Source organism: Dysidea avara, chromosome 4, assembly GCF_963678975.1.
Source record: "Dysidea avara chromosome 4, odDysAvar1.4, whole genome shotgun sequence".
Taxonomy (NCBI): Eukaryota; Metazoa; Porifera; class Demospongiae; order Dictyoceratida; family Dysideidae; genus Dysidea; species Dysidea avara.
Genome location: NC_089275.1, coordinates 48,017,829 through 48,036,139, shown reverse-complemented (window position 1 = coordinate 48,036,139; position 18,311 = coordinate 48,017,829). Strand labels below are relative to the sequence as shown.

Sequence of the window (18,311 nt, the reverse complement as noted above, 5' to 3'; positions counted from 1 at the left end):
ATTATCTGTTATGACACATGCCACATTATTCTGTAACGGTTTCCAATACTGCTGCTATGTTCAGCATTGTGACTATCTGGGAGCTAGTACTTCGGGTAGAACCAAAGTACCTCTTAAGAGTAGCAACTTGTGGATCATTGAGCTGTATTTCCATAAACTTATTGGGATTTGCAAGTAAGATGTCTGTATTCACTGTTGTTGCCAATGGGTTTGTCAGCATAGAAGTTACTGGTTCCAGTCAGTACAAGTACAAGATGGCCCCAGGAAAGAATCATAGCATATTTGACCCAGCAACTGCAATAGTGGTGATGATAGTCATAAAAAGTTTACCCATGCCTATAAAATGTTGTTTCTGACTCACTGACCATACCCCTTCCCCTCCCCCCTACCGGACTCGGAAGACACTGGAGGAGGATGTCTTTTTCATTGACTGCTGTACCTTTAACAGCTTATTTACTGTTTTGAAACTTGTCATCATGTACCTATTACTATAGTCAGTTTTACTCTGTTTTGGGCCTTCGTTAAAACCCGGACCGGACCGGACCAGAATTTTATTGTTGAGGAGCGCGTATCCAACTAAAATAAATTTCGGTGCGCTTGCAAGGGATACAGGACGTGGACTCTGTTCTTCATTTGCACTCAGGGCACGATTGTCTACTGATATCCAGAGTGGCTGATGGTAATTTCGAAGCAAATATAGTCGTATACTGGTATATATACAAGTTTGCGAAGCGGAAACGTAGCGTATTACAAGGACTGGATACTCTCACCGTAGCTAACAATGGTGGCGACATACAAGCTAGCCAAGACTGGTCATAGATAATATAGCTAACTGGACTGATCTGTATACATACCGTACGCAAGGAAATTTAGACTTAAGAAAATTTTGACTAATCAAACCCGATTCGTCAAATTCTCTCACGTATAAATTTCCTTGCATACGGTATGTAGATCAGTCCAGGTATATTATCTATGACCAGTCTTACAGTAGCTAGCTTGTATCTCGCCGCCATTGTTAGCTACGGTGAGAGTATCCAGTCCTTGTAATACACTACGTTTCCGCTTCGCAAACTGGCTTGTATAAATACCAGTATATGACTATATTTGCTTCGAAATCACCATCAGCCACTCTGGATATCAGTAGACAATCGTGCCCTGAGTGCAAATGAAGAACAGAGTCCACGTCCTGTATCCCTTGCAAGCGCACCGACATTTATTTTAGTTGGATACGCGCTCCTCAACAATAAAATTCTGGTCCGGTCCGGTCCGGGTTTTAACGAAGGCCAGAAGCTGTTTTGTAGTGAAGTGGCTGCTGTCCCAGTCAACTGGCCCACTAGGTTGCATACTCATCAGATTTAGGTCAACTTGTTAACCAGCTAACTGCATCCTGCAACAAGTTTTGCTGTAGATGTTGGTGAAGAGGTTGATTAGATTACCAATGGCATTATTTGAGGCTTCAGGCTCAGCTACAAAGGAGATAATCAATTTAGAATTGGTGGTGAGATGGATTTGGTTTTGAGGGTAGTATAATTATGAGATGTTGCACATGGACGTTGTTTAATAATCTTGGACCACTGACCTCACTGTACAAGATTGTCTTGGGTATATAGATGCCTTGCCTTTGTCTCCAAGTATGATTCTTCAGTCATCATGTCCAAGTGTTGAGTAAAATAATTTCTGAGGTAAGATACTGCACAAGATATCAAGTGTATCAAGACCTCATCTCTTGAGATACAATTTGGTAATAAAAATCTAATTGTTTATAGTGTGTAGCTCTTGAGTTACATGTGTATACTGGTGATATCCATGTCACTCTCCTCTAGGTTACAGACTGTACACTGTTGTGCCACGTTTAGTTCGTTTCATTGACCAGTTGACAAACTGGTATGTCAGGTTTAACAGGCGAAGGATCAAGGTGTGTTACTGAGTCCATTAACTAGTGTGTCACTAAGTGTGTTCTCTTCATCCCCTCCCCGGTAGGGAGAGACAGGCCAGGAGGAGTGTCTACAGTCACTACATACACTGTATGATGTGCTCTACACCATGTGTAGAATGATGGTAAGTCTGTGTGTGCGCGTGCGTGTGTGTGTGGAACCAACAACAGAGGTTTGGTTATCTGAACTAATGTTGGGTGTGTGTGTTTATGCAATTAAAAAGCAAACACTGGTACAAAAGTGTCCTGGGAAGGACAACTTGATCGAATACTGTATACAACAGCTCAGTTTAATACTCTACTAAAAGCATACAACTCAATGGGACCACAATGTGTAGTAACTGATTATACCTACAATACCTCTCTTAAAATGATACAGTAGGCCATATTAGGAATGATGATGTTGGTCCCAGTAGGTTAAACTGATTACAGTTTCTTTGAAAGTTTTAGATCCCAAACTGTCCATAACAAAGAGATACAATGACAGAATATGACTAACAGAATATGACTAACACTTACCTCTTGTAATATACTGTCACTACTACAGGCGCCGTTCACTCCATTCCTCACGGAGCTGATGTATCAGAATCCGAGACAATTGCTGGTAGCCAGTCAGAATAGTGGTAATGCCAGTATCCATTATCTGATGATGCCTCGGGCTAAGTGAGTGATCACATGATCTCTATGGTTGTTGCTAGGTGACTTGTACTCTTACAGTATGGCAGTGGTTGATATAGAGATAGAGCAATCAATGGCCAGTATGCAGGTTGTGATTGAACTAGGAAGGGTGATCAGGGATAGGAAGGTGTTACCTGTTAAGGTAAGGATAGTTGTGTTTTATGTGTACACCCCTCATAGCATTGTGTGGGTATGGGTATGGGTGTGCGTGTGCGGGAGTGTGCATGCGTGTATGCTGTGTGTACAGGAGTGTGCATGCATGTATGCTGTGTGTGCGGGAGTGTGCATGCGTGTATGCTGTGGTACAGGAGTGTGCATGCGTGTATGTTGTGTGTGCAGGAGTGTGCATGCATGTATGCTGTGTGTACAGGAGTGTGTGTTTGTTTACATGATTGTGGTATAGCATGGTATATGTGTAATGCAATTAACTTTCACCACAAAGTACATGACCATATATGGAGTAACATATGACTCATTGTTGACACATGGTGGTCATGTGATATGGACATAGTGTAAACTGTCTGAGTAAACAGTGAACAGCTACAGTAATTACTGATAGTGTGTGTTGGCCAGGAGCCATTAAGTGCTGACCTTGCAATGCCCTGGTCAGCATGGTATATGTAAATGCTTATTCTGCTCTACTGGCGGCGTGCCTCACTACTGTGAGTCTTGATTAAAGGCATATCCTTATTTAGTTGTGGCCAATAAAACAATATCATTGTTCAGTACTAGCTATTACTCCACTACACTACAAGCTTGAACACAAGAAACTGGTCATCCCAGCTACATGTGTAGTTTAATTGCATATAACCAGACCTTCGTATTTTTATGATATTGTAATCATAATATCTACTATATGCACATAAGAGTTTATACACTACAGCTACTGTAGCTATATCACAAGTGATGGTCTATCACACTTTACTGGTTTGTATTATTTCCTCTTGTCACTTCATGTAGTATCCTCTTCCAGAAGTTGTGGTGATCCACAGAGACCAGTCTGTCCGAGATCATGTGAGCTCACTAAAGAGTTATATATTAGAGGTCAGTCACACATACTGTACACACTTGGTTACACACTTGGTTACACACTGTTGCTATGCAGGAGTTGACTGTCAAAGAACTAGTTGTTGAGACCGACGAGAAGCCATACAATGTACAGTTGAAGGCACAACCGAACAGTGAACGACTTGGCAAGAGACTTAAGGGAGAGTTGAAAAAAGTGTCAGCAGCCATTAATGGTGAGGATCCGTAGGAAAGCACTATTAACATGTTAGGTGATGTAACTGTTAATCAATCAAAATAGTTCAATTGTAGGGCCAAACTGCATCAAAGAGACCTTTCAACGCACAGAACATGCCTAGACTGCTTGCATTCAAGTTTTAAGGATGGTTTCCATATAACCGCAAACTGCCTGTGTTGTTCAGAGCATCTGCAGTAGTCTGCAACTAGCCACTCTGGCCTGTAGCAGTAGTTAAAGATAGATATCAGTCCACTACAGGACTGTATTTCTCCATATAGCATGAAGTTTAATGAACCTTGGCAAGGAACCTGGCAGCAAAGGTATGTCTTTGTTACAACATGGCCCATTGCAGTTCAGTGACACAAGACAAAGTGTGGTACACATGTTGGCTTCTTTGTGGTGAGCTTTGCCAGTGCTTGCCTGTGGTGTTTGTTACAAATTCTCCTGCCTCAGATACTGAAAAAAACTGGAAAAGTCTCAACTCTTGAAGCACAGTTGTTGCAACACCAGCGAGTTATGTTTCTTACATGCTCCCATCAAGACCTTAGTTATAATCACAGATAGTTTGCAGTTATTTAGAAACCAGCCCCTTTGGTGACAAGATTTTGACTCATCAGCCTTCTCACAAGTCCCAAGTGAAAAAAACACTTTATGTTAAACTACTTACATTACCATTGAGTAAATGGCTGGTGCACTATGCGTCAGCTAAAGTAGTGTGTGGTTAGCAAAGGTCATGACTTGCAGGCTTTGAGCGTGTTATATATGCATACATCAGTTCTGTCTCAACTTTGGGTTGTTTCTACTGAAATTCACAGTGTGTTGTACGTAATTACGTACTGTAACAAATGAGTCACTCTGGATAGTGACTGTAGGTTAACTTCATATAGCAATGAAGCTTCTTATCTCATAGCATCCACGTGTACATAGTTGGACTACTTACTGTAGTATGTTTACCATTGTGGCTTGTCACTTCACATTGTTACAGCTTTCACTGAAGATGACATCAAGGAGTTACAGTCATCAGGGGAAATGGTAGTTGCTGGCCACACCCTAACAACAGAAGACATTAAACTACTCTACACTGTTGATACTTCTCAGTCCTCTAACTATGAAGCACACTCTGATGGGAAGGTGTGTGTGTCTGTCTGTGTATAGTGTCTGTCTGTGTGTGTAGTGTGTCTGTGTGTAGTGTCTGTGTGTGTAGTGTCTGTGTGTGTGTGTGTGTGTGTGTGTGTGTGTGTGTGTGTGTGTGTGTGTGTGTGTGTGTGGTGTAGTGCGTGTCTGTATGTCTGTGCGATGTGTGTGTGTGTGTGTGTGTGTGTGTGTGTGTGTGTGTGTGTGTGTGTTAGACCAGTGTGGAACTCTCCAAAGTAAGAAGTAAGAACACAATAGAAAAGGTACTTGTAATTTTAGTCCCAAAGTGTTCATTATGACTATGACACCGTGTCAGGTTAATGCTCTAGTTTACACAACTAGTTACAGTCACTTGATAATGATACTGCTAGTATTATAATAGCCTATTCCACGTACAGATGTTAGTGTTACTCAATTGTACTCCAAGTGATGAGATGAAACAAGAAGGAATTGCTAGGGAGGTAGTGAACAAGATACAGAAACTGAGGAAGAAGGTAAGCATTACCATGTAATGGTTGCCATGTATCATATAACATCACATGTGCACGCACACTCTCATACTTGTTAACGCCATCATCATCATTCAATGATAGTTTGTCCTTAGGTATTCTTGGCCAAATATACACTGTACTACTTTGAATACTCGCTTTGACGAGAAAGGATTTGTTCACACACATAACACTACACACAACACTACACACAACACTACATGCACACTTAATAACAACACTTTCTACCACACAGGCAGGGTTGAAGGCTAGTGATGAAGCCAGTATAGTGTACTCATATGTGGGAAACCTGAAGAAAGCTGTTGAACTGTCTAATGTCATCAGTGACTATAAGGACTACATCACCACAGCAACAAAGGGTGATATTTCACCAGGTGATGCCCCTGGTGCTGATGTCATAGCAGAAGATGAACAAAAGGTAATTAAATGTCACCAGTTGACAACAAAGTACCAACACATAATATGTTAACGTGAAACCTTGTTAGTAGCCATACCTCCCTTAGGAAAGTGTTTACCCTCCTTGTGTTAACAGTTTCATTGCTAATCCTAGGAAAGTGTTTACCATATTTTTACCCATTAACATCTGTACTTGCAATACAGTGTGAATAATTCCCAGACTGTTTTTGTTGTCAATATTGTCCTGGGTGGCAAGGTATACATCTTTCCTTGGCCCTTCCTTAGATTTGCATATTCTCCACCTATACATGATACAGTGCAGGTTTATTGTGCATCACATGCCACGTCGGGTTTCTACTAGTGTCTTGTATAAAGTTTGCCAGATGTTATGTACGTATCGCTGTGTAGCAACCAACAGTCTTGGTCCTGAAATCTATCCACTAAAATATTACAGTAAACACCCACCCAAATTAAAACGACTGTTCTATTAGAGTATTTGTGTGTGTATTCTGTTAGAACAGTTGAACACTCTGTGTACAATATAAACCTATCTGTATGTTTCACTTATCTGAACACTTCATATCATTTCCTGAACACTTCTTATCATTTCCTGAAACCATTTTAGTTTAGAAGATCTACTGTATTCATTTCTCTTGCCCCCACAGATCAAAGGTTTGGAGGGAGCCAGTCTCAAGTTATGGTTGGTGTCAAAGAGACAATACCATACTACTGCTACAAGTAGTGGTCCCCCTCGATGTCGCTATGTCAACATGTCAGTGTTGCCGGGGTCCAGTATAAGATGTGGTGGTACTACCGGAACATTGTTACTGGAGAACCCTGTGGAAGAAAATGTGTTGAGCTATGAGAGGTTACTACTGGAGGTATGGACTATAGTTGTGTATTGTGTGTGTATGAGGCAGTGAGGCCAAGTGGCTAGAGCACTGGCCTGAGGTTCAGGTTTGATTCCCAGTTGCTATTATTGTTTCCTTGTACTGACATTGCTCCAGTCTACCCACCCAACTAGGATCACCAAACTAGGATCACATACCTATTGAACTAGAAAATGTCAACATACCACACTACCATGGGATACATTACTATTACTCACACTGACTTGTCTTACAGGCTGGGGTGTTGTTCAACTGTCATGGCAAGAAGATCTCGCTATATCAACTAACCAAAGACAGTAAGTTACACACATCAATGTCTTATGTGTATTAAATATAACAGCTAGGCCATGTATGGTTGTGTGTACTGTAAGGTTTTCTCCATATACAGTGCTCCCCATTTATCTGAACCAAGTACTTGGTTATCCAAACAGTAGAAATGATGACTGCTCTATTAGAGTATTTTGTCTAAGATGAATGTTTTATTAGAGTATTTTAACAGAGCTCTGTATGTAAGGATTATCCGAACTTTGAGTATGTTTTGGTACCATGGGGGTTGGATAATCAAGGGAACACTGTAGAAATAGTTAAGACATTCGACCAATCATATTGGTTGTTTGTTAACTTCACAGTTAAGTGTAGAAATTACATGCACATCATTTCTATATTGTTGTCTTGCAAGAACTATTGTACCTTCATACCATAGTGTATACAATCATAGATAATAGAGGACATGAAAGGGATAGGAGACATAATGTGATGTCACAAAATACGTACATTTCTATTGGAATTCCGTGCATTGCATCATGGACATACTCGTTACACTTGCTGCGCTTGTATCAAAGAGAAACAAATTGTTGTAATGACAGAATTTGTAACTAACAACTGAAACTTTGCTACAATGAACTCAAGTAAGTAATCGAGGGAACTAGGATGGTACCAACCTTTAAGGAAGTTGTATGTAAAATTAAAGGAGATTGAAAGTGAAAAAAAAATAATGGCCCAGAATTACTTTAAACTCCATAACTTTCTTGTAAATATATTCTATCCTTTTAACTGTGATAAACCTATTTCTTACCATTTAACAGAGAGAACCAGAGGGAATATCAGAACAAAACAGGAACTGTTGCTCAAAGAAATGACTAAGTCTCTTCCATTTTTACCAAAAGTTAAACCACTTAGCAGTACAACGCAACGGTAAAAAACTGTGTTGGTGACACGCCTAGCTTACCACAAGATTTGAAAGTGCAACCGGCTATACAAGAAGTGGTATGGACAGGGCATGAAGGTACTATGAGTGAAGGTATGACAGCGTGTAACAATCACAGTTAATGCGATATGCTTTGTTACAAAATCTACGGTCTGAATTCTCTCGCCAAAATCTCTCACAAAGGCCTAAATACTTGCTGTAACTATTAACGCTGCTTAGAACACTGCTTGAGCACAAAACTGTTTTGTCTTTCCAAGTCACGCATAACTAACAGAAATCAAACCAGAAATTTCTTGCGTTTCTTATCCTTTTTATGTACTCTATTATCTATGATACAATACAGTGATCATTGTGATCCACTAAATGGTCATGTGATTCAGAGTGATCATGTGATCACCCACAGGTGCACATGGTCCAGTAGAATACAGTTCAGTATTGGAGAAGTTGTCACCTAGCAACTGTGATGTGTCCAAATTACAAGGGACTACCATATTTGTACATGATGAGGTAATGCTATTTATAGTAACTACCTAATATAGTCATATATATCTACTAGGAGGTGTTAACAGGACAACTAGATGATGGAGCTATTTTGACATCACTTGGTCAACTTCCTGTGGTACCATATGTTAATTTAACCCTCAAGGATGGCAAAGAGGTGACGGTGTTTACTGAGAACCCCAAGGGGGTTAGCCTGGGGCATAACCAACCTCATCAGGTAATGTGTAATAGACACTAGTATAGCATTTCCTATCATAGTTAAGTATAGTTAAGTAACTGCTTGTTTTCAGCTGCACAGTTTGTCACTTCGAGATACTTTCATTGTTCTGTTTTTGAAAACCACTTGTATTAGGTTTTGATAAATGTCCTCAATTTGTTTGAAAATGTTAATCCCAATGGAGGAGTCATATATATCCATACTGAACAAGCAGTTTATTGGCCTTAATGCTGTAATGCTGTAACTAACTGAAGGCACTTTTGTAATGACATAGCTGATATACTGGGGTCATTCCATGTCAAATCAACAAGGAATTTAGGGTCACCTCTCGGATTTTGACGAAACTTGGTGTGTTTATAGTACCTATGGTGCTTATCACTCATGCAAATTTTTAGCTCCATACATTCCATAGTTTCTGATTTATGACCACAAATATTTTGAATATTTCATGAAAGTTTGGTCCATCTCTATAGTATGTTCACGTTGAGCTGAATCCTGAAAAACAGCTAAAAATTAAAAGTGGATTTTTTCTCAACAGAGTTAACATTTCAGCCAACTAGATGATTATTGGTAACAGCAAAGGTGTCAACAACAGACATGTACGGTTTGGCTCCATTACAAGTTCGGGAAAGGGCTCTAATGGACACTGTAATTATATGGCTTCCCCATAGGAAATGTATTGTGAAAATTTTCATTGGCCGTAAATATTATGTCAAACATTTGAACAAAAAGATTTTGAAACATTTTTAGCGGATCAAGCAGTACTACAAATGAGCCAAATTTCAAGATCATGTGTAATTGCATCCATGAGTTATTAAATGTTTTTTAGGATTCAGCTCAACGTGAACGTACTATAGTTACAAAATCAACTGCAACTTTGTACTGTGTAAATATTTTTAAACACACTTTTCAGTGATGGAAGACTGTTGATTGACCTTTCCAGTGATCCCTAAATTATGGGATATCTACTTAATTATGGTTCAAAAGTACTTCATTGAAAACTTCAATCCTTTATATTTTGAAAAATGCTGTTTGAAAATTTTTCGAATTCTTTTGTGAATAATGATTGGATCATAGTCTATGTTTGATTAAATTTTTGTGGTGGGACCACAATGGACTCAAGAGATATAATGAATTATGTTGTGGTATGCGGTGGAATTTGCAGTCTATTATTGCTGTATTGGAGTGTACACCTCCAATATCCACTCGCAACAAGGCCATGCCAAGTTTGTCTTACAGAGTGAAGGTGTCTAGGTATATTGCAACCTGTATTAGTGACCACCTGTATTGAAAGGCCATCTATGTGCTGCAGTTAAGTTATACTTCTTTAATGTATAGCACCAAAGCATCAACCCTTTCTAGCAAATCCAAAAATGATCCTTATTAGACAGGTTGACTATAAATGAGATTATCATGCGTCCATAAACACATTAATGTTGTACCATCTCTTCAGTTATACCTTATTTATTAAGTAAAATCTTGCCGTAGTGCACTCACATACATATCCCCACTCTACACTATTCAAGTTATGTACATGGCTGCATAGGTACAATAGACCTCCTCAAAAAGGATACCTGGGCACCTTAATAGCCTCATGATCTTACTTTATAATTGTACGTACATTTTGGGCCCAAGACAAGTCTGTGGTTTCTCAAAAATGAACACTTCATCAATGGTCCAGGGAATAGAATAGTTGCACTATATACAGTAGATGCGTTACTTGTACCAAGAGTTTTTATATTATTAACACTTGCTTGCACCTCAATGTGTGATTTATAGTACTGTAATTACTAAAATGATTTTTCAAAGTATTTTGGGTTGACGCTTTGAAGATCAGTACAGGCAAATGTTAAGTATGTGGTCAGCATGTCCTATGTGAGTATGTGCATGAGTTCATGACTTGATCTTCAAAGTAGTCATGAATGTAAAGTAATGTAGTCACATATTGAGGTACAATTAATGCATGTATGATAAACCCCTCCATTGCTAGGACCATAATAAAGTGCTCATATTACAGAAGCCACAGAAGTATCTTGGTGTAAATGTATGTGCACCACTAGAGTGGGAGTACAGTGTATAAACAGGTGTCCTGGTTATCAAGATATCCAGGTATCCCTTCTGAGGAGTTCTGTTGTATGTATCTATGTAGCCACATACACAACTTAAATATGGCTAAGTCCACTACAGTGGTATTCAACTTAATAAAGAAGGTATTTGTGAAGAGATAGTACATTTACATGATGTTCATGGACACATGGTGGTCAGATCTGTAATTTATAGTCAACCTGTGTGGACCATTTTTGGATTTGCTAGAAAGGGTTGATGCTTTGGTGCTATACATTAATGAAGTATAACTTAACTGCAGCACATAGATGGCCTTTCAATACAGGTGGTCACTAATACAGATTGCAATGCACCTAGACACCTTCACTCTGTAAGACAAACTTGGCATGGCCTTGTTGCGAGTGGTTATTGGAGGTGTACACTCCAATACAGCAATAATAGACGGCAAATTCCACCGCATACCACAACATAATTCATTATATCTCCTGAGCCCATTGTGGTCCCACCACCAAAATTTAATCAAACATAGACTATGACCCAATCATTATTCACAAAAGAATTCGAAAAATTTCAAACAGCATTTTTCAAAATATAAGGGATTAAAGTTTTCAATGAAGTACTTTTGAACCATAATTAAGTAGATCTCCCATAATTTAGGGATCACTGGAAAGGTCAATCAACAGTGTTCCATCACTGAAAATTGTGTTTACAAATATTTACACAGTGCAAGGTTACAATTGATTTTGTAACAAGAGATGGACCAAATTTTCATGAAATATTCAAAATATTTGTGGTCATAAATCAGAAACTATGGAATGTATGGAGCTAAAAATTTGCACGAGTGATAAGCACCATAGGTACTACAAACACACCAAGTTTCGTCAAAATCCGAGAGGTGACCCTAAATTCCTTGTTGATTTGACACGGAATGACCCACTGGTAAAGCTAGCAGCATAAGTAACATAATACCATCTATGCTACATAACAGGTATTAGCCCATTCAGATTCATTTTAAGACTGTGATTATGTTTGTATAATTATAAGAAACAATTCACTGTAACCTGAAATGCCTGTGTTGTGGGGTGGCACCCAAATGAAGAGAATGTAATACTACAGAGCCTGAGGGTTTCTAAATTCCATAGAACCCTGTGTTTTGAAAGTGCCTTCAGTTAGTTCAGTGTGACCCTAAATGCTTCCAACAGATTGCTACAAAATTTTAATTTTTTTTTAATTCAATGGAATTGACTAACGGTCTGATGCCTTCAGACAAGCATAACTCATTAACTGCTAAAGCTACGGGCCTGATTTTTTCACTGTTCAATGTCACTTTGTCCTGAGATGTGCTTTTTAGCATACCGCAGTATGTGCAATGCATACATCATGGAATTACTTTTGTCCTCCTTTGTGTCCCATTTCTTTTTGCTGACAGCTAAAAGTGTCAATTCGTGGTAGCGCGATGGCTTCCCTATATGGGAATTGTCATATTTTCCATGGTGCCTGGATTGATTGCGGAGGTATTTCTCCTACTGTTCTTAAATATCTTTTAGCGTTGTAAAACGGACTTAACATAGCTCAAAGCAAAGCATAATGGTCACTGTCACTTTCGAGTTAATAATTGATAGCTGGGGCACTTGAATCATCCACATTGTCATGGTGACTGGATTGATTGCAGAGGTGCTTCTCCTACCTGTTCTTCGTCTGTAGCACTGTGTAATGGGCTGAACATAGCTGAAAACAAAGCATAATAGCCACATCACTTTCAAGTCAGTCTGGTGCCATCCTTTCTTTTGATGCAGTATGCGTAAGTTCATCAGTCATAATAATGCTACAAAATACTGTATTTGACCGGTTAATAGCCGCGGCTCACATAATAGTTGCCCCCCGGATAGTAGCCGCTTGAATTACTGTCATAAGAGCCACCCTCGGATAAGAGCTGCGGCTTGCATCTGAATATGCTGATTCAAGTGCTGATGACACACGTTTGAAGGAGAAACTAAGCGAAGAAGTTATTTTAAGCCTGGAAATAGCATTTCTGAGAGGAGCCAAGTGGATTAACAGTATTAAAGAATGATTATACAAGGTCAGCCGTTTGAAAATCCGTATAAACACTGCAGGTTACTGCCACACTAGCTCATAGTAGCCGCCCTCAGATAGTAGCCACCTTTGCATAGTACCTGCATCATTTTAAAGTTATAGTATCCATGGCTATTAACCGGTAAAATACAGTAAGTATAAGGAAAAATTAAGGATTCAAGTTTGATTATAGAAAAAGTAGGGAAGCAAGGAGGTCACCTACACCTGCAGGTGTACTAGTGGACAGTTAATCCCTAATTCTATCTACCTACCATGACTCAATTAGGGATTAAATGTCCCCCTAGTATATCTGCAGGTGTAGGCAACCTCCCTTGTTTCCCTATTTTTTTCTATGATCCCTAATCAAACTTAAAATTCTTAATTTCATCATTAAATAATTGTTTCTGGTACTTAATCACACATGTAGACAAACATAAAGCTCTATCATGAGGTGCAGTTATACAAGAGAAGAGTTCGTCAACTGTGCTAGACTCTAATTTTCACATGGTATATATGACCAATAGCAACGCTGCGCTTATCAACAAAATGGTCTTCTGCAGCATGGAACTTGTGCTCCACGTGAAGGAAATTGGATTCCAAATATTAGTACACATCACATGGTGACTACAAATCACACCACCCCAAGAGAGTAAATTGACAGAGTTTTTTATTAAATGTGTGTGCTTAACAAGTATATGTTAATAATTTATAATTTTCTTGGAAGTTTTATTAAGGGAATATACCTAACAACCAGACTCTATGGTAATAGTGTGACTGCTCTATCAATCTTTAATGGAGTTGAATTGTGCAAATTGTAGATCTTCTTACCATTGTTAGTGTTTAAGTGTACACATGTAGTTAACAAGGTTTATGCTTCACCAGTGTCAGACCTGCATTCACCCAGTGACATTTAAGGAGTTGAGTACCTTTTGTTTATTACTGAAGATATTGATCTGTGTATGGTTCTGTTTATCTGTGTAGTCATTCTATTGGTTGTGTTTATTCTCCTCCAGATGAACAAGTGAAGAACTGGTTTATGATGTAATCCTACATGTCTACACTTCATGTTGGTGACACCATCTTGATTGTGGCCGCAGAAATATGACCAACTAGCATATGTTTGGCTACCGATGTTGACATGTCCACCATATACAGGTATGTACATGTTCTATGAGGTAGGTATATATATTAGTGTATGAATAGGACTGGAGACCAGTTAGTTATCTAAACTGTTATCATGAAGCAGCAAAATTTCTACCAGCAAAAATTTCCATTTATACTGTAGTTGTTTCAAACTGACTAACTTGCACAGAAGTATTGTACAGGTGAATAATTCAGTACTGTAGTACTGTGTATTAAGGATCATGGAGGTTTACATATTCTCACATAAAAGAAACCATTCTCACAGTACCTTTACCATGCCTTGGCAGTATTGATGAGTTACTGTATAACCAAGCCCAAAAGTGTCTTCAGTGTGACCCAAAATGCTCCCAACAAGTTGCTACAAAGTTTTATTATTTTTAATGTAGAGGAATTTTCTGCTGATTGACTAACTTACTATTGCCTTCAGACAAATGTAACTTGCTAACAGCTAAGGCCGTGAACTAGATTTGTTTACTGTTAGACATCACTTCAGCTTGACTGGTGAAGTTTAACATATCACAGTATGTACAATGTGTACTAACTTTTGTCCTCCTTTGTGTATAGTAAAGAAACTGCACAGTACATCCATACAGTATGTGAAACCTTGTGTATTATGTGGTATTATTTATAATTTGTACACATCAGATGTGTTTGGTTTTGTCAAGATTTCTGTTGCTAGAAATGTGTATATGTGGCAGTGTGCGGTAGTGTATGTACGTGTATATGAGATGTGGTAGGTCACTAACAATGCTTTGTACCCTAGCAGATTGGTAGAGTATAAGCCTAACAGTTTGGTGTATAACGTAACAACTGACATTTTATACAGTGTGACGGACCTTCACTGCAGGCCCTACCATTATTATCATATAGTAATTGTGTACCGTATAGCGGGGAAATTTTTGAAAAGGTTAAATTTTCAAAAAAGAGTGCTTGATTGAAAATTTGAAAAAATGTTTTCGAAACAATGCCTCTTTACTGCACCACACCATAGATGATATTTTCGAAAACAAATAGTTATTTTCGAATTTTTCGAACATTTCCCGATATATGGTATTGCATAGAGTAAGTGAATGAAGTGTTATATTAAACTAATAGGATGAGTGTTCTCATTTTTCTCAATACTGGATAGCAAGAATCTCGACGTCAATCCTTCATGTATTCATTGAACTGGTAGTTCATTTCCACCCATACACCACTTTTTCATGTTATTACATGATTTGCTTAACTCATCTTCTCAGAAAACACTGCTAATACAGTGCCAGAAATAAGAATTAATCATTGACTGGTCAAATGTTCTAGCAAGATTATATTTGGTAGGCCATTTCCAGATTTGATTGGCCATCTTGTCTCCTGGGAACAGCAAGTGGTATGTAGCTGATGTGCTTCTGAGGACAGCATCACAGGATATTATACTATTGGACACCACAAGCAATCCTTCACAGATCACCAGCATATGGAACACCTAGAAACATGTTTCTAACTCCACCACGTACATTTTAGGAGCCCATTTTCATATGGGCTCTTATTAAATTTGTTAATCAAAATGTGTGCATTAACTAATTTGCATGTATTCTATGACTAGCTACCTTACAGCATGATGACTAGGATAAAGTACGAGAGCTACGAATATATATCAGGTTAAACACCACGGCTTTGGTAGTAACCACACCTCATCTATAGAAGAAACGTGCTCCAGTAAATGTAGTAACCACCACAGTGATTCGGCTACAGCAACAACCGTTAACATCCTTTACGTTATCCATGTCGAGCCAGCTTGCCCTTGGCCATGAGATTATGATATGATTTATCATCTGATATTGCTGGTTTCCATTGTTGTACTTTAAGATTGATCGCTCTCTGCTCAGTATATCCCTGATGTCAGTAACGTGGAAAGGGGCATCACTCCTGGCCAATGTGGCTCAACTGGATCCCACCAAAAACTAGACACAAGTCGCTTTACTCAGTAGACTCGAATATCCTCAAATGTACATAGTCTAAATGCTTCCAATCTTCCAAAATCTTCGCAAAACAATGAAGTTTAAATCTACTAATACAATGTGTGCACCAAAATATTGAGACCTCAACAAGTCTCCTGTCGTCTGTGGTCACGTGGTAACATCCTATGGGCACTCCATCATCACTGGGACGTTGAGCAGCTGTGAGGTACGATATCAGCTTGATGTGACATCTGTTATAAGTTGCTTGATTTTTAATTTGTGACCTTCTACCAACTGTCTTGCTGCTTGTCGGACATTTGACTGACCAAACCTCCAAATAGTTGGTCAAAATGTAATTTTTCTTGAAAATGACCAATGGCCAACAGTTATTTCTGGCACTGTAATATGTAGTAGTACACATGTAGTTAACAAGCTTTATGCTTCAGGAGGTACATTTAAGAGTTGTGTACCTTTGTTTATTACTGTAGTTTTTATCTGTGTGTGGTTCTGTTTCTCTGTGTAGTCATTCTATTGGTTGTGTTTATTCTCCTCCAGATGAACAAGTGAAGAACTGGTTTATGATGTAATTCTACACATCTACACTTCATGTTGGCGACACCAACTTGAATATGGCTGCAGAATGTGACCAATGAGTAAATGTTCAGCTACCGATGTTGAGATATGACCATATATGTACATGTTCCAAAAAGTAAGTATATTAGTGTACAAATAGGTCCTGGACCAGTTAGTTATCTAAACTGTCGACAAATTTCAAATGAATCCTCTATTAATTGAAGTGTTTAAATGGTCTATAATTTTTTAAGAACAAGTTTCATGTACATATTAGATAAATCAGAAGTCCATATCATCCCCAAGGGTTTTGTATGTAATGTAAAAAGTCCAGAATTTAGTGTTGTACCAAGTATGACTTCTCATTTTAGAGTTTAAAACTTCTACTTGTGTGTAATATTATCCACTAAGAGTAATGCCTGTAAGGTCAAGTAAACAGATAAACTAATGTGAGGACCTCCATATTGCTAATGACCATCAGATATTTTACTCTTCAATACAAGTGTACAGGGGGGAGTTTGTAAAAGACGGAATAAGGAATAGCGGAATAATGGAATAACTCGCATCACAACGAATGGACATTTATATGGCTTATGCAATGTTAGGGTGATTGTACTGTTACAGCTGTGAACTCATCCCTCGTAGATATCCTTACAATGTAGGGTGATGGCGTGTACTGTTACAGCTGTGAACTACACTCAGTGGCGTAGCCAAGGGTGGGCATGGGCGGGCATTTGCCCAACCATCACAGTTTCTTGCCCAACCATCACAAACTTTTGCCCAACCATCACAAGTAGCTTAAGATTCACGCGAGGATTCACAGCAGCACACAAAACCACCCTACTTTGGTACTGTAAAGCGTAAACATGTACCTCATTTCTTGAACCATGACTTCAGAAGGGATCGAGATAGATGGTATATCACGTGATCCATTACGCGTAAAATCCCTTGGGAAGTCCCTATAAAAGACGCACGTGCCACGCTCCTTGGCACGGTTTAAATTCGAAATTTAAAATGGAGTCAAAGTGTGGTACACTACAGCCGTGGTACTGTATCTCTGAGTCACAGTGAGTGATAATCGTCAGTAGGATTCAGTGTGGATGGTGCTGGCAGCAAAAGATTTCGTTTCAGTGGATTTGTCAAGCGTATTTTTTGATAAGGAAAGTACCGTATAGCCTACCTTACTGCTGATGAAAGAAAACAGGAAAACGTGACTCTTCTAGATAAGGCCACTCCAATTGGTAATTATGTTTCTGGTCCACCGCCCGCATCCTTTTTTGGAGAATGTGACATTTCAGAAATACATGGGAAGAATGCCCGCATCAGCTTTTTGAAAAACCTGGATTTCAGATACAAATATTGGGCTGCAACAAGTATGCTAAATCTAACTATCTAAGTATTTTATCAGTGAAAACCTGCAAGAAATGGGCGGAGTGTATAGTACAGATCGATTTACTCTAATAGAACATTCAGTAAATCACAAAAAAATACTCTAATTGAGCAGTCACTTCATTGTTGCTTTGTTGCTGAATTCCGCCCGCCCGCACCTAAAACTGATTTTCAAAGGACCAGAAACATAATTACCAATTGGAGTGGCCTAACAATAATAGCATATGCAAATGGAGCTGGAAATGGAGAAAAGGTCAAGTCATTATAAAGCGTCACGTGCACAATTTGTACTGATTAACCGAGTTGTGGTTTACACCAGATACATGCAAAATGTACATTGGCTGCTATAAGTCTGGGACGAAGCTTTCTTGGCATGCTGATATTTGTGTTATAGTTCATAAATTAGCGCCCCGGTCTTCATTTGGGA

At 38.8% G+C, this 18,311-nt stretch overlaps 1 protein-coding gene across 5 annotated transcripts in view; it reads left to right on the top strand.

Annotated features, from left to right (window-relative positions):
- The window catches only part of LOC136252556 (isoleucine--tRNA ligase, cytoplasmic-like), a 34,014-nt gene that overhangs the window by 7,235 nt on the left and 8,468 nt on the right, over window positions 1-18,311 (top strand). For 4 of the 5 annotated variants that reach the window (XM_066045031.1, XM_066045033.1, XM_066045032.1 and 1 more), the window contains 15 exons: window positions 1,824-1,915; window positions 1,981-2,058; window positions 2,481-2,596; window positions 2,651-2,753; window positions 3,572-3,655; window positions 3,717-3,852; window positions 4,840-4,985; window positions 5,387-5,482; window positions 5,733-5,915; window positions 6,559-6,774; window positions 7,019-7,079; window positions 8,394-8,497; window positions 8,547-8,708; window positions 13,859-14,000; window positions 16,481-16,634. In XM_066045031.1, the coding sequence (XP_065901103.1) occupies window positions 1,824-1,915; window positions 1,981-2,058; window positions 2,481-2,596; window positions 2,651-2,753; window positions 3,572-3,655; window positions 3,717-3,852; window positions 4,840-4,985; window positions 5,387-5,482; window positions 5,733-5,915; window positions 6,559-6,774; window positions 7,019-7,079; window positions 8,394-8,497; window positions 8,547-8,708; window positions 13,859-13,870 (1,589 nt within the window). In that variant the 3' untranslated portion in view covers window positions 13,871-14,000; window positions 16,481-16,634. Of the gene's footprint in view, window positions 1-1,823; window positions 1,916-1,980; window positions 2,059-2,480; window positions 2,597-2,650; window positions 2,754-3,571; window positions 3,656-3,716; window positions 3,853-4,839; window positions 4,986-5,386; window positions 5,483-5,732; window positions 5,916-6,558; window positions 6,775-7,018; window positions 7,080-8,393; window positions 8,498-8,546; window positions 8,709-13,858; window positions 14,001-14,048; window positions 14,171-16,480; window positions 16,635-18,311 lie in introns of all 5 variants that reach the window. The other variant, XM_066045030.1, reaches the window with a different exon arrangement.